General features: G+C 51.1%; 1 protein-coding gene across 1 annotated transcript in view; it reads right to left on the reverse strand.

Moving 5' to 3' along the window:
• LOC146801851 (trifunctional purine biosynthetic protein adenosine-3-like) overlaps positions 1-17,403 on the reverse strand; it is a 253,558-nt gene that overhangs the window by 182,942 nt on the left and 53,213 nt on the right. The window contains exon 9 of the mRNA XM_085623717.1: positions 12,609-12,777. Within this exon, the coding sequence (XP_085479843.1) occupies positions 12,609-12,777 (169 nt within the window). The remainder of the gene's footprint in view (positions 1-12,608; positions 12,778-17,403) is intronic.

Below are 17,403 nucleotides of genomic sequence, written 5' to 3' on the forward strand. Positions count from 1 at the left end.
TCCACTACCCTCAGCCTCGACAACCTCAACCGATAACCACCTGGTCTCCGCTCACCATTCAGACCACCACAACAATCATGTCATCTATCCACTCCTGGGCACCCACCAACCCCTGCCCCACCACCTCTTCAACCTCAGAGCCAACCCAATCAGCATGGAACTCACCAGCATTTTCAACACCTTCATCTCCACAGCAACTCTCCAAGGAGGATGAAAACATGCAGAGGTCAGACATCTCCTAAAGAAGGACATCATAGGTGGCGTACCCCAAGGATCATCCCTCAGCCCCACCCTGTTCAACATCTCCATGACCCCCCCTTGCATACGTCGTCATATCCCACAGACTCAACATAATCTCCTACGCTGATGACACTCAACTTATCATCCCGCTCACCGAGAACATTGCCTACGCCAAAACCAACTTCCGCAATGCCATGACCGACGTAGCCAAATGGATGATAGACAGCTGCCTCAAACTCAACTCCAACAAAACAGAAGTACACCTTTGCATGGGACTACAGCTGGTAGCCAGCGGAACTCGGACCTACACCAACAGACCTCGCACGCAACCTCAGCATCATCCTCAACAGACAACTGACCATAAAATGACAAGTCAACGCAGTCGCCTCCTCCTGCTTCCACATCCTTGGCAAGCTCTGAAGAATCTTCAGATGGATCCCAATCAACACCGGATAGACTGCCATGCAGGCCCTTGTCACCAGCTGCCTTGACTACGGCAACACTCCCTACACCAGAATTTCCACCCGGCTCCTCAAAAGACTACAGACCATACAGAGCACCGCAGCCAGCCTCAACCTAGACCTCCCCAAATGGACCCAAATCACTCCCCACCTCAGAAACCTAAACTGACTACCCATCCAGAAGAGATGCCAGTTAATGATCCTCAAATGCATACAAATCCCTACAGAAACAAGGACCATCCTGGGGGGCGGAGCTTGCCGGGGATCATGGCGGACGCGTGAGCGAGGAGCTCCCTGCACTATTCCTCCAACGATCCGTTCAAGTATCCTAAACAGCTGAGTTACCGGGCGCACGGACGAGGAGATCTCCCCTCGCACCCGACTGCCCCAACGGGGAGCTCCGGCAGAGTTCGGCGGCGCAGAGCGGCGGCGGAACCGTGGACGGCGCTTCGATCGGCGTGCAGGGCCGCCATCCCCACCCTATCCTGTGGACCTGGCCGGCGTGCGTCGCTCGACGTGCGGTCGCCTGTGAAGGGGTGGACCTGGTCGGCGGAGAACAGCGTCTGCGGGACGAGGAGCAGGCGGAATCGAGGTGCGGACGCCCCCGGAGGCGGCTCGAGAGGTGCGTGCGACCTTAGGAGGTGGGGGCTGAGTGGCACTTGGGTGTCCCCCCCCCTCCCCGGCTGAGTCGCGCCGTTGGCTGACCGGCGGCGGTGATCTGCCGCGAGCGAGCCCCCTGTGCTCCGGAGCCCATCGGAGAGCCCTGACTGGCGGTGTAACACCTGGCAGCCACGCGTGGGAGGGGTGCTCCTTTCGGGAGGCTGCAGCCGGACGACGGTGGACGGAGCAGCCCACCCCCCCCCTCGGCAAAGACAGCAACTTCTGCGCTTGGCCCCCGCTGTGGGTCCGTGCAGATCCTCGGGGGGAGCGTCTCGGCTGGCATATCTTCCTGCGCTGCGCCCTCTACGGAGCTAGGCCCACTTCGGCAGTGAACTGCGGTGGACACTCGGAGGGCTGGCCCCGGGCGCTCCGGCTGTGGACTGGCGGTGGGCTTCGGGAGCCCCGATCGTCTGGGGTGCGATGCTGCCACCTGCCCCGCGTTTGGAGGCCTAGTTGTTGGCTGTGACCTGTTGTTGCCCCCGAGACGCCAGCCCGGAACCAGACAGCGGCAAAAGACGTGGAGGGACGTGGAGCGCCCTGCGGTGGTGGTGGGTGCGACCCCCCCGGGGGTGAACACTGGGCGGTAATGCTGCGGGCCAACTCGAAACAGGTCCTGAGCGGAGGACTGGGACCGGACACGTGGATTGGACCCGGTGGTTCCGGTCCCCCCGCAGCCCGGTCACACCGGACAGCCCAGCGGATTGTGCATCGGCGGGGAGCGGCGGTACCCCCCCCCTGGCCGGCCGAGTCGGGGACGCGGATCCTTGGAAGCGACATGGGCAAAGGCGACAAGACCCAGCCTAAACTGTCGTTTGACCCCCGCAAGAGTAAGGGGCCCGATGTCGCGGCTCCGGCGGCGGCGGCCGGCGCAGCTACCTCGGAGAGCACTACGTGCGCGGACCTCAAAGAAATGCTAGTGACCATGGACAAGGGACTGCAAGGAAGCCTGGCAGCGATAGGCACCAAGATTGATGCGCTTTCATATCGCGTGGACCGCATGTCGGAGCGGGTGGACAAGAACGCGGAGCGGCTTGATGAGTCCGAGAAAAGAATAGCGCAGGTGGAGGAGGCGCAGACGGAGTGGGACTCAGACCGTAAGCAATTCAGTAAGCTGCTGCAGGTCATCCGGGACAAGTCGGAGGACTTAGAGGCCCGTTCTAGGAGGTCGAATATCCGCATCACGGGCGTGGCTGAGTCGACGCACACGGCGCGGATGGAACCCTTTGTGGAAAAACTGCTTCACACCCTGCTGGGTGAGGACGTGTTCTCCCCCATGTTCGCCGTCGAGAGGGCCCATCGTTCGCTGGGCCCCCGTCCAAGGCCCGGCGCCCCTGCGCGACCCATCATTGCAAAGCTGCTGAACTATAGAGACAGAGACACTGCCCTCCGGATAGCTAGAGAAAAAGGGAAGCTGCAATTTGAAGGAATGGACATCTCCATTTACCCAGACTTCACGGCAAAGGTCCAAGAGGAACGGAGGCAGTTCGCACCCTATAAGAAACAACTACGCGATCTGGGTGTGGACTATGCTATGCTGTACCCGGCGAGGCTTCGGATCAACAGGCAGGGCCACTCACACTTCTTCACGGACCCGAGACAACTGCAACGCACCCTGAGGGACCACGCGGGACCACGCGGACCATAGCGCTGATGCCGGCGGTCTGGATGGGCAGGATTAGACGACAGGAGGCGGCCTGCCTCTGCGGGCTGTTGCACAGACTGAGCCTGCGGACTCTGCGCGGGGACGCCCGCTGCCCTGAGAGTGCCCTGGCACCTGGACCGGCGTATTGGTGGAGGAGGAGGCGACTGCTCCTGGGGATGGCGCGGCTGATGCTGGGTGAGATCTTTCTGATTTGTTGAGGGCACCCTAACATTACAACATTGGACGGGGGGGGGGCTCGGGAGGGGGGTTAACCTGCACTTGCTTACTGCTGACGATGCCTCCCTCTGGGGCTAAATCACTGAGGGGTTCCCACTAGGGCGACCACTTACCTTAGCAGTGAGGGTCAGTTTTCTGATCCTACCGGACACTGAACTGGATGTTTATGCAGGGTCTCCCCTGGACAGTCCGGCCTGTCTCCCTAGATGGAGCGTCATGCCCCTGCGGGGGGACGGTGGAGGTCTCCCCTAGACCTATTGGACGAGAGACGATGCCAGCTCTAGCCTTACTGATGTAGGGAGGTAATGGTGCGGGGGCACGCCTGTGCAGTGGCCCGCCAAACGGTCAGGGCGGCGGATGCCCGGTGGCCTCTGCCCCAGCGCTGCTTTGCTCAGGTTGCCCCCTTGGGGGCAGGTTTGGTAAAGGTTTTCTTTGTTTGTTGTGGTCGGGGGAGGGGGGGTGGGATGGGGTCCTGTCTGGCCAGGTTGGGGGCGGTCGGCTGTGGGAGGGGGGTTGAGCAGTTAAGGGGTTGTTCAGGGGTTGAAGGTTGGGAAACGCACGGTTCACGGAGCGATACGTCTCTTGCTTTGTTCTTGCACGTCCGAGGTCTGCTGTTTGGCGATTCCTGGTGGGGAGAGTCCCACGATGGGTCTCTGCCTGCTGTGGCTACGGAGTGTGAATGCAGTGATGCCTGAGCCTAGCGAGATGAATGACGACAGCGGAGAGGTGACCCTTAGAGCGCTGACGTGGAATGTGAGAGGATTGAATGATTTCCGCAAATTGAGGAAGGTGCTGAACTACCTACATAGGCACCACATTGACTTGGCGCTCATACAGGAGTCCCACCTCCCACTTACCAGTAAACTGTTGTTATCTAAAGGGCTATCGGGTAACAGTTGGGCGGCGGGATTTACCTCGCACTCCAGAGGGGTGATCACATGGGTAAACCCACGATCAAAATTGACGCTAACGAAGCTGGCCGCGGACCCGGACGGGCGCTACCTGATTACCCGGTGTGCCGGGAAAGGACATGACCTCATTGTAGTCAATGTTTATGGTCCCAATTACGATACCCCAGAGTTCTATACCGCACTTGCTGCACAGTGCAGGCAATACGCGCACGCCCGCATGGTGTGGGGCTGTGACCTTAATTTCACGTTCAACCCTGACCTGGACCGCTCCTCGGGGCGGGCCCGCCGTCCGGCGGCCGCCGCCTTGTGTATGCAGGCGGAATTGACTAGACTAGACATGGTAGATGTCTGGAGGCACAGGAGCCCTGGGAGGGCGGGATTCACGCATTACTCTGCATACCACGATGTGCATACCAGGATCGACTATTGGCTGGCATCCCGGACGCTTTTGGCGGTTGTCAGGGGGTGCAAGGTCCTACCACGTACCCTGTCGGACCACTCCCCCCTCCTTGTGGTGCTGGCCTCCCCGGTCAAGCGACTACCTCCGTTCACGTGGAGGATGCCGCCATACTCCCTGTTGGACGAGGTTTTCCGGGGGGAATTAGCTGACGAGATCGACACTTTCTTTGCGGCCAAACTGGGGTCGGTTCAGAGCTTTCAAACGGTATGGGACTCGTTTAAGGCTTTTATTCGTGGCGTGGCTATGGCAAAGCACTCCGGTGTCCTTAAATCCATCCGGCGGCGCTTGGGGGCATTGGAGACGCAACTAGCACAGTTGGAGGAGCGGCAAGGGAGGTCTATGGACCCCGAGGTGGCGGCTCAGATACAGACGCTGGTGGCGGAATACAATAGCGAAGCAGACAGGGAAGTGCAGCATATGGGCAAGTATGCCACGGCTCGTACCTTTGGGGAGAGCGAACGCCCGGGCTCCCTACTAGCGGGGATACTCCGCAACACCAGACGGCCTCTGGTTATTGATGAACTTGTGACTGGTTCTGGAAGGGTGATTACAGACGAGACCGGGATAGTAGAAGAATTCAGGGGCTATTATGCTGGACTTTACACATCTCAGTCCTCCCAAATGGAAGAGGAAATAGACGACTACCTTAGCTACATAAAAATGCCGTTCTTGTCTAACTCACAGAGGGAAATTCTGGCGCTGCCTGTACAGAAGGACGAGATATTGGAGGCCCTGGGGAGCATGCGGGCGGGTTCTGCCCCGGGTTCGGATGGGCTGACGGTGGCCTTTTACAAGGCCTTTCAGGATAAGCTCCTCCCACACCTCATGGCCCTCTTCGATGATATCTGCCAGGAGGGCAGCATGCCCGACACGATGCGAGAGGTGCTGTTAGTCACCATTCTAAAGCCCGGGAGACCCTCGAACCTGTGCGGTTCATACAGGCCGCTCTCCCTGATCAACGTAGATGCCAAGCTGTACGCAAAGGTCCTTGCGACTCGGCTGGCGTTGCTGGTGCCGGAGCTTGTGGCCCCGGAACAGGCGGGTTTCATCCCATCCAGGAACCTTACATACAACATCCGCACGGTCCTTGGGGCCATGCAACACGTGCGCCCGGGGGGTAAGGCCCTAGCTATCTTCCTTGACATGGAGAAGGCGTTCGACTCCGTGGAATGGCCCTTCATGGTGAGAGTCTTGAGGAAGCTCGGGCTGGGAGAGCCCTTCCTGCAGATGGTGGGCGCACTGTACTTCCGACCTACTGCCAGGCTGCGTATAGGCGACAGAGTCACGGAAGCCTTTGAGATTTCCAGGGGGACCCGGCAGGGATGCCCCTTTCCCCCCTCCTATATGCACTGGTGGCGGAACCGCTGGCGTGCGCAATCAGGGAGTATCACAAATTTGAGGGTATTAACTTCCCCTCCTATAGGATCTGCATATCCACCTATGCGGATGATACTCTGCTATACGTCCGCAACCCGGAGGAGAATCTCACTTCAGTCTTGAGAGAGGTGGTCCGGTTTGGGGCCCTGTCGGGCCTCAAGGTGAACTGGACCAAGTCACTGGCGTTCCCGTTGACCCCGGTCATGGAGCCGTTCCCTATGGAATACCCTCTACAGTGGACGACAGATTCAATTCGATACCTGGGGATCCGGCTCCACAAGGATCCAGAGGTCCTGCTCCGGGAAAACTACGGGGTGGCCTACTCCAACCTTGTCGATGACGTGGAGGCGTGGATTAAACTCCCCCTGTCGTTGATGGGCAGAGTGGCCATCATGAAAATGGTGGTCCTGCCGAGATTTTTGTTCCTCTTCCAAAACATCCCTATAGTGCTCTCTAGGGCCTTCTTCGCGCAGCTGACTCAGACCTTAGTGCGGCTAGCCTGGGGTGGTAAGCAGCCCCGAGTGCAGTGGAAGGTGCTAACGCTCCCTTATGAGATGGGTGGGCTTGGGGCCCCCGACCTGGAAAGGTATTACAGGGTGGCGCAGGCGGCCCACCTGCACACATGGGTCCACGCCAACTCGGACATACCTCACGTGTTGATGGAGCGGTTGTTCGCGGCTCCGCTCCCACTCCCGGCGACTGTGTTCCAGCCGGTGGACCGCCGGGTGGGAACGTTGGATTCTCTTAAGGCCACGAACCATGCGTGGCACGCGTTGCGGAGGGCGCAGGATCGTGACCTGCTGTATTCCCCAGTGATGCGAGTGGAATGGGCGGTCTGGCTCCCCCCGCTGCGAGAAAAAGGGGTGAGGCAGGCGCTGGACGCTTTGGGGGTCGTTAAGATGGCGGACCTGTTTCAGGACGGGGTGGTTAAGACATGGGAGCAGCTCGCCTCGACCCGACCCGGAGCTACTCTGCTCCAGCGCTTTCAATTCCACAGGGTCCGCAGCGCACTGTCGGCCCTGTTGGGGCCGGGACTGGCAGAACCCCCGGACATCCCGGAACTTACCTATGTTATCAAAACGGAGGCGTCGGCCAAACTGGTGACGACCCTCAAGAAACTTGGGGATCTGCACCGGGCGCCCCAGTGTTCAGTGGCTCGGAGCGGCTGGCAGGCCGACCTCCAAATGGAAATAACGGACGAGATGTGGAAATATTGCTGCTCTAGCACCAAGAAGGTCTCCCTGAACGGTAGGCATAGACTGATACATTTTAAGTACCTGCAGCGGGTCTATTACACCCCTGAGAGACTGCACAGGTATGGGCTTCGCCCAACAGCAGAGTGCGAGCGCTGCCATTTCCCAGTGGCGGATTTCATACACATGGCCTGGCACTGCCCGGGTATAGCCCGGTTCTGGACGGGGGTGTTTCGGGAACTGAGCCAGATACTGGAAACTGACATACAGCCAGACCCAGTGCTGGCGTTGCTGGGCTATTCCAGGCCTCTCCCGCTGGCGCTGAGACGCCTGACGGACATGGCGTTGTTAGTGGCTCGACGCGTTGTAGCGACCCGTTGGATGAGGGGGCCGCTTCCCACAAAGAAAAGATGGGCTAGGGACATGCTGTACTGCAGCACACAGGCGGAGATATACAGTGAATTGTTACCCCTGAAGAGCCGCCCCAAGAACTTCTGGGGGCTGTATAGAACATACCTGTCCGCTGGGGCTGCTGAATCGACTAGCCAGGGGGAGACGCAGTGCGATGTACCCAATGCACACAGTGGGACGGAAGGGAGGGAAGTACAGGATCACGACCCAGTGGATGCACGACTGGACGAGGCGTTGGCGTGATAGTCTGAAGGTGTGCCTTTGCGTGGAGGGAGTGGCTGGGGATTGACCGGAGGGGCTGGGTACGTCCTATAAGTGATCGGGTGGACGGCAGCAGAGTATTGCAGGATCGTCGGCGATCTGAAAGTTGAGGGCCGCAACGGTTGCTCACTGCTAGATGCAGGGACTGTGGAGAAGGTTGCAAGTGGATGTGAGAGGGATGAGACGACGTGCGTGCGGGGGCGGGGGGGGGGTGGGGGGGGTGGGGGGGCGTTGGGATATGGTTACGGACACTCAGGGATTGGACCAGGTTCGTAGGAGTTGGTGGGCATGGGTAGGATTGCCTTAAGATAGGGCGGGCTGCGGTGTGGTCTAGGGTCAGGTGCAGGCACTGTACTTCAGAAGTAAAGGTGACGGGTTCACCACAGGCGAGGGTTCTCCTGAAGCGCCGCCGGTCCTCCGGGATGTCGGCTGAATGTCTGTGTAAGCGATGTCTGCACCCCCCCCCGTAACCCCCGCGGGGCCAACTTATGGTTTCGTGACTTCAGGGTGTATTGACTTGTCCGTTTTACATTTATCAATAAAGGTTTTTGAAAATTAAAAAAAAAAAAAAAAAAAAGAAACAAGGACCATCCACTATCAACCATCGACTGACCTTCCACTTGTCCACTAAGCACCTGCGCTCCACCTCGCTCTCCCCCACATGCACCCTTCGCATCCATCGCAGCCGCAACGGGGGCAGCTCCTTCTCCTACATCAATGCCAAGACCTGTAATTACCTGCCCCACCACCTCCAAACATCACCCTCCCTGGCGGACTTCAGAAAGAAACATAAGATCTGGCTTTTCGACAGAGACACAACATATTTAGTGTACAGATACCCCAAGAGGTAACAGTGCTGCTCTCTACAATTGCTGATTGATTGTATTATTGAATTTACGATAATGCGCAGCCCTACAAAGTACCTCACGGTAGGTTGTTGTCTGATGACGGTGTGGGTGATGAATGTGGTTGTTCTGAAGAAGATGCTCAGGTTACTGTATATGAACTGGTGATATTGCAGGTGGTGGCATTAGAGGAAGAAGAGTTGGAGGAGGAGGAGGAGATTTAGATGTGGAAGGAGGTGGAGGTAGTGGTGTTGGAGGAAAAAGAATAGAGCTAGTGCCCCTATCTTTATGCTTTTTCCTTGGAGCTCTGGGTGAATCTGGCCCATGATCTCTTCCTTGAATGTTTTCTTCCTTTTAGGAAGTGTCTCTGTTGCTGGTAGTGTTGGTTTTGCCACTACCATGCTAGTGTCTGGGCTCTGACACTGTCTTTGGCATTTTCGATGCCAAGGGCATTTTCGGCACCAACAGGATTTTTGATGCCAATGAGCTCCTCAGCTGCTGATCTTGTTTCAGCGCTGATGTTGTCTTCCGAAGATGGCATTTTTGGTTTCCATGCCTTGTGGTGCTTTGCTGGAGCCAAAGATGACTTGTTCGGCACCCCCCTCTCTACGAACTGTTTCCCAAGGATGGCAGGCACATTCCCGGTTGGGTGCGCCTGCATGGTGGAGTGACCCCAATGCTGCTACCGAAGGGTCTTCTTGGATTGAAAGGCCAGGCACGCCTCACATTACACCTTGTCATGATCCGGGGATAGGCAAAGGCTACAGATGGAGTGCTGATCCTGCCTGAAGTATTTGGCATGGCACTTGGGGCAGAAACTGAAAGGCGTCTTTTCCATCCCTCAGAGTCATCGAGTAGAGGAAGATGGTGGCATAAAATGAAATTGAAGTCGACCCGGGCCCGAGCCCGGGCGGGCGGATCAAAACAATTTAAGGAAAACCAGCATGTAATAGTCGTCATTGAGTTTTCCATCGAAGGCGATGAACCGCGGCACTGGAACAGCCTTGTGGCATTAATCGAAGCTTGAGTCCTGGAGTTCGAGTTTGAGTTTAAAGTCTGAACCCGATGGCAGAAAAAAAATCTAACCAAGGAGTCGATGACCGTGCGCAATACAGACTATATGGAGTCACCATACATCTTGACTCAAAGGCCCTCTTCAAAGAAAAACAAATTATAAACATCCGAGCCCAACCATAGATGGCAGCAATTGGCTAAGCATATGTATCTATAGTCCCCACACGCTACAAATATATACTTCCAAACACCTACCAAATTATGGCAATTCTAACTGAGACAGAGTGCAAGCAGAACCTAGATGCAAGGAAGAAAGATTGCTTGCATGGAAACCAAAAAAAGTGAATTTGAAATCAGGAGTGTAACACATTGCAAATGTTACATCTAGAAGGAGGACAAAGTTAACTTCAGATCTCTAGAGGCCAGTGTTCAGATATGTGACATAATGGTGGAGCAATAATAATAGTCATATATAATGCACCACAGCCACTGTGGAATACACTCGCCACATCGTATTCATTGAGATATGCTAAATGTTGGCACACCTCAATGTGAGGCTTTGGATGCTGTGGTGCATTATATATGCATGTGCATCCATAAGTGCAAAAGGCAATGTAGAGAGAGTAACAGGCCCACCCTGGGACATACCAATTCCTTTAACAGGCTGATGAAGATGGGCAGTGTGAGAAGATCCCTCTTTTTTGCATGATCATCTCAATTTTTTACTGATTGATATTGCAGGTTTTTGAATTCTGTGCACTGAGTTACTTCTGTCCTGTCACATGTGTATATGCTCTGACCCATAAAACATGGTTAAATTGGCTAATCCTCAATTGTCATTTTTAACAGCAAATTCCAAAGTTTGCGCTTGAAAGAAAATTCCAGGTTTACACTTTGCACCAGTCTGTGTTGCTGTGTTAGTAAATCTGCCCCGCCACCATTGAGGGACTTTGACCTGTTTACTGTACCTCCAAGGCATGCCCCAGCTGCCAAACAAGTATTTGAATGAAGTTGCAAAAATCTATGTTCAGAGCACTCCTAGTCACAAGTTCAGAGTTTAACTAAAAGAATTCACCCAGGACCATCTAAGGAAGGCCCTCTGTGACACTGCAATCCACGATACAGTGGATCAGGAACGTGTCGCTGATGGATTGGGTCTCATTCATGCCTGAACACATGTTGATGAAACTCCATTCCATTTTAATCGAACAAGGCATTTAAAAAGTTTCTTGTGTGAGACCACTGTTTATAGATGGAGTCTTTTCGAAGGATCGTCGAGGTTGAAAGCGTACATAGTAGGTGAGTATCCATAAACCCTTGCTGACACGCTCTTGCCAGTGGCAAAATAAGCTGTTGAACCACATTGGAAGAGGCACATTTGCTCAGCATTGTATCCTATGTTGATGGACTCCAGGTTGCCCGGTTTTTCCTTTATTGACAGGTGAGTGTCTTACGTTTCTGTGAGTCCTCGATCTGTGGAAATCAGTGATGCCATGTATCACAGTGCCTGCTGCATTCTGTATGGAGATCTTATTCACATTCTCAGGAACCAAAATATAATGTCTATTTGTGGAAGAAAGAGAGCTGTAGAACACCGGAGACCCTGGCTTGGAAACTGAGAGCTAACAAGGGTGCCATCTTGAAGGTTATCACATTAGAGCAGATAGGTGAAATTGAAAGTTTATGTGGTCACTACAACCTAGTATCCTACCTTGTTTGTTCCACTGCTGTGATTCCATGATATGCGTCCAACTCACCTAACTAGATTCTGTCTTCTGCCCTGTGATTTTGCACCCAGTGATTTCTACCAGTTATGACTTAAATCAACAGATGTTCCATTGCCTGAGTCAATCGTCCAGCAGCGCCATTTCTAAGGAGCTCATTATTAACAAATGTTTCATGTATGTAACTATATGTTTATGTATTTGCTCAGGAAAGTGTTTGTCCCTAGATTCCACAAAGCCAGGTGGGGTGGCCGCTCCTTTTTGGTTGCTGCGACCAAACAATAGAACACTCTGTCCGTACATATTGTGGCTCTGGATTCTTTCTTGGTGTTCCGTAAGCAACTTAAGCCTGGCTTTTTCCGCTTCCCTGAGTGTAGTTCCTTGTTTTCTGCAGTTGCTTCCTTACCTGCTCTAGCGCTTTGACACCATCAGGTTTAGTGTGCTTTATACATTCCATTCAATTTCAAGTAGTTGTGCGTGATATATGATTTGTGGCCTCATGGCTAGAGTGGTTGACCTCAAAGCTGGGGAACCGGGTTCGGGTCTTGGCAGGAACGATCAATATAATGTGATTCTGGGCAAATCACTTAATCTCCCTGTGCCTAACAAAATGAATGTGTCTGATGTAACGCAACTGGTGCTCACCTAAAGTGCTCTGATACCTTCAGGTCAAGTTAGCACTATAAAAAACTCCTAAACAATAATAATAACGATAGATTGAATTGTGTTGAGGATGGTTTTGTTATGTGGGTGTCTTGGGCTGATTATGTTTTGTATGATCTTTATTGTTTTTTGTTTCGCTGAAGAAAGTTACAAAATGTAATGTCCTGTCATTTGATGATGCTTGTCTTGTATACCTGTCATCTTGTGCGAATGTATGATGTGTGTGATCTCCATAGAGTGAGGGTTGGGAGCAGGATACTGCTGGTTTGCTTAGGAATGCATAGGCTGGGGAAGAGAACTGCTCCGGGTAGTATGTGCATTTGGCTATTTAATTGGATCTGCTTGTGAAGACTGCTGACGTTATGGTGTGCCTGTGGAAACTTATTGAAAGTGACACAACTTGTGGACTAAGATCTGTACATCAAAGACATTATGTCCTCATAACAGTGACTTGTATATGCATATGACTGGCATATATATCTATGCATTTTGCAGTAGTAACAGCTCACCTGTAATTTCCAGTCCCTTTGAATAGCGGGAAGGATACCCATGGCTTGCCATGAATGCAGTGAGGGCAACTTTCTTTTCCAGCCATGCTGGTGTGTAGTTGTTGAGTCTGCCATCAATGGTCGACTGAATCACTTCATAAAGATCATTTTTCAGTAACGGGAGAATCACCTGCTGAGAGTTAGACATCTATGTAAAACTTGGAAAACATTCCACCTCTTGATCTTTGATGCTGCAGAAGAAAGCATCAGTAGAAAGGTAAAAGAATTAGGCAGTGAAAAGCAAACCCTTTGCATAACCAATCGATTTCGATTAGTTACTTTAGATTTAAATTGTGCTGCTGTAAATTTCTAATGAAGATTGTTTAAAAACAAAAACATCAGTGGTCCATCATCCAGGCCAATGGCTAGGATCCATGCATATTTATATATCTAAAGTTCATTCAGACATCAGTTCTGTCCTTCTGAAATTTCTACTTGCATTACAGAAGTATTTACTTAAATAATGCCCGACTACTACTCATGCAATTTTCAGAGGGAGCTCGCCATAATGTACACTTACTATGTGAAGAACACTTCTCTTACTGCAAACTACAGATGTGGCGTGGAGAAAGCTGTATCATATGCTCTTTATGCTGGTGTAGGACATGTGGCCACTGCTGCTCATGAGGTGTGCAAAGGAAACCTTCTCCATTGAGTGTGAATAAATCTTGTCTTACTTCTGACTATGATATTTTTTTAGGAAGATTGCCCCACCACTTTTATGCTATGTGCCAGCTTGTTAGCTCCCAGGTGGGGGTGAGGCAACAAGGCCCTTGTGGTTGCGGTTTAGAGGCTTGGAGACCACCTTCTTGAGGTTAGGTGTGATCCGAGGACACCGAAAATCATATATGTCTGTTGCTACTTACGCTGCTTCCTGTTTCCTCCGGGAACTAGGGAGCTCGAGGTCAGGAAATTATCTCTCCACCTTATAACTTACAAGAGTGTTCCCTCCCAAGGACATTTTCAAAATATGAGCACTAATGAAGCGGTGATCAAAAAAGTGATAGAATTTTGAAGAGCACACTGGTGGTATTAAGAGTCCCCTTCAAAGAATATTTTAGGACGTAGGGCAGAACAGTGCAAAGGTTCATATTAAAGCACACTGTAAAGCTGGTGGGAGACCAGGTAGGGTCCAGGGAACACTTTAGATCATGGGGGTCTCCACCATTTCCCATAGTAAGAGCCAATTATGATCATTGGGGATCAATGTGAACTACGGCCTAATAAAGGATTCGGTAAATGTACACAGAGGCCAAATAACTTAAACACGGTCTCTTGAGTACCCAACCCTGCTACAGTGAGCATACAGTATTAGTGGCAAAAGAGACAGCAAAAAGGAGAAAGGGAGAAATAGAGAGGACTAAAGAGAAAAAAAGAGACAGAGAAGGTGAGAGAGGAAAGGAGAGTGAGAGAAATGAGGAAGCGATAGACTGAGAAAGGAAAGAATGACTGAATGAGAGAAAAAAGAGAAACAAAGGAAAATAGGAAAGAAACAAGAAGAGAAAGGCAGAGCAAGAAAGAGAGCAAAAGAAATCAGAGAAAGAAAGGAAAAGATTTTTTTTAAACAGAAAAAGGGCAAAAGACACAAAGGAGACGAAGGAAGAAAGAAAAATTAAGAAGAAAATATAAAAGGTAACAGCCCAATAAAGAAAGAAAAGAGAAAGAAAGCAATATAACAGAAAACTAGAATGAGAAAAGAATTGACAATAAGGCAGGGGAAAATGAGGGAAAGAAAGGGAAGGAAAGAGTTCGGCGATTTCGCATTTCTCGCATCGTACTTGCTTGCTCGCTCGTACAGCTGTACGAGTCGGTAGGAAAACACGTGTACGGCTCGTACTTTTTCCGGCCGGATCTCGTTCGGAGCCCTTCCGAGCGAGATCGGAATCGGCCCCTAAGTAGTAAATTTGAGAGGGACCAGGGGAAGTGGCTGGAAAAAAAGAGGCATACTTACTACTAAGGGGCCAATTCAGATCTCGCTCGGAAGGGCTTCAAATGCGATCCGGCTGGAAAAACTATGAGCCTTACGCGTGTTTTCCTACCGACTCGTACAGCTGTACGAGCGAGCAAGTACGATGCGAGAAATGAGAAATCGCCGACCGAATCGTTTTCGGGTCCGAACCGCTCCGTACGTCTCGTCCGTAAGCAAACCGTGCCGTGCAATGGAGGCGATTTAAAACCGAGCCAGTACGATGCACGATTCGGACAGCTGGATCGAGTCGGAGCATCCGACACGTAAACGCTCCAGGAAGCGGACTTCAGGGGTCCGCACCGGACCCCGCTTCTCCCGTAGCCTTACGAGTCGATCACAGGGGGGGACCAAAGGGTCCCCCCTACACATGCATGTAAGGTGCGGGTGGCACAGACGCATCCCCACTACAGGGGGCGCCTTTGTGCGCAACGTACCTTTTTCATCAAAGGGAGCCTATTTACGCGTTGTACAACAGGCTCCCATTGACTTCAATGGGGCTCCGAACGACTTTTGTCCGTCAGCGCTTGTTCGCATTGTACTTGGGCGCTCGGACCCCCGGAGCACGAGTCGGTCGGAAAGCGGTGGCTTCTCCCAGCGAGATCGGAATCGCCCCCTAAATGTAAGGGGTTTAGGGAGGAATCGGCAATGGTTTTAGGGAGAGACATGCACCCACCCACAAAAGAGTGAGCCCACTGATATTCAAAAACTGCATTTCTAAACTTCAAAAAAGCACCCAAAACAATAGTACATTACTCAAGCTTAGAGCTGAAGTATGTCCAGTATCACACATGGCCAACCACTCGTACTGCAAGACTGATCCATAGAAAATAATAGAGATAGGGATTTTAAAAAACAAAACATAGAAAATAATGTTAAGTTAAATTACATTATTTTAAATAGTTAAAAATATAAATAAATATAATTTAGTGCTAAATAATTCTAAAAATAAAGCATATTTATTATTTGATTATACATGATTTTAGCAGTCTTTTTTAATTTACACATTATTGTAACATACATTTTTGTCAAAATATAATTAAATTAATTTTAATTATTATTTCTATAATCCAATTTTAATAAGTATTTATGCATAATAAAAAATTTAATTTTTGTACTCTAGCTAGGAATTTATATTTTAATTTAGAGTTCAGAACAAATAATCTAATTTAATATATCTAAATAAAAAAACATTTAATTTAACATTAAGGTGAGAGCATTTTTTAAATGTTTTTCTGCATTTAAAATAAATATACAAAATTAATTTAATTAACATTTAATACAAAACTATTTTTGCGAAGGAAGCTCTTTCCTCACAACTCAAGATTATTATTTCACACAAAGAAAAAGAAAATCCTTCTCGTACGAGCGCACAAGAAGGATTTTTTTTTCAGAGGAGTTCAAGATGTTAACGTCCTCCACACTGTGAAGGAAATGCAGAGGATTTGAATGTCTCCTCTTCTTCACTTAAGTGATTGAAAGGTATGCCCTATAAGGCCCCATTATATGAAAATTGTAACATATTTCTTTAAAGCACTCTCCTCATTCAGAACACTACAGAAATTGCACATGCTCCTATTAGTCTCTATGGTAGAACTCAAGTTACCGACCACACAAAAAATAAAGGGCTGAGTCGGCCCTGCCAGGATTCAAGCAACTGTGCTTGCCTCACTGGACTTATGTGCAAGTGAGAATATTGCATATCTGAAATACATTGGCTCTTATTACGAGTTACTCGTAATATCCAAAGGGCAGTCCTGCCAAGTACCACGCATCAGACATTAGACAGTATGGTGTTCCGCATCACTGCACTGAAATGCATAGTCACACACGCTGACCATCCTGATGCTGGTCCAACGATTTATTTTCAGTGTGGACAGTGGCAAAACTTAAGCAGTCTGCTTGTGTGATCTGGTGCCCTGTTGCTGGCTGGACACCACTCAGCTGCTCGTTAATCCATTCTATTAGGGTTGAGCACTATTACTACTAAAGTCTATTGACTGAGAAGAACCATGTTGGGGCCCTCACATCCTGTAGGCTCAGGCCGGGTCCCACGTGGGACATAGAGAGCGGCCTCAAATCCAGAAATGTGTTGATTCTTCCTTTTATAAATGATCATTTAATGGCAGTTTCTTGCCGTTAAGCTCCTGAGTTTTTCGTTTTTTCCGAGTCTGGAACTGGGCTGGGCTGCTCACTGCCTGGGTCGGCCTCGCCACCTGTTGGATCTCCCTAGTCAACTGCTAGAGGTGCGCCTTGCAGGGGGTTCTGGTGGTAGCTGAAAATGTTGTGGACATCTAGGTCTAGGTCTTAAAGTGCCAGGATACCCGTAGGGTGACAGTTAGCGCTATACAAGTGTGCCATACAATACAATACAATACATCTTTTCCCTCTTTATATCTGGAGGCCCTGCTGATCGCCGTCTGTTGGGGACTTCGTTCAGGAGTGGCCGACGTGAGCAGAGAGGTGAGGGGGCATGGGTTCAGACTCAGCTGTGCTGCCCACGGCAGAGAACAGGGAGGGGAGCGGCGATTTTGTTGTGGGCAGAGCGTGTCTCTTATTTGTTCAGTGCTTGCTTTAGGCTTCATTGCTGGTTTTGTGAAAAGTTGACGTAATGGCAGTTGTTTGCCGAGGCAGCAAGTGGTGCTATGGTGTACTATTTTGGGATGTTTACATGGCACCACCAGATTACAGTTCTGAATCCCCTGCTATGGGCGAGATTACGATGCGGTTAGGAAAGCATTCCCACCCAGGGCCCGATCACGATGAATCGGATCGGGAACATGTCTTCCC

Source organism: Triturus cristatus, chromosome 8 (assembly GCF_964204655.1).
Source record: "Triturus cristatus chromosome 8, aTriCri1.1, whole genome shotgun sequence".
NCBI lineage: Eukaryota > Metazoa > Chordata > Amphibia > Caudata > Salamandridae > Triturus > Triturus cristatus.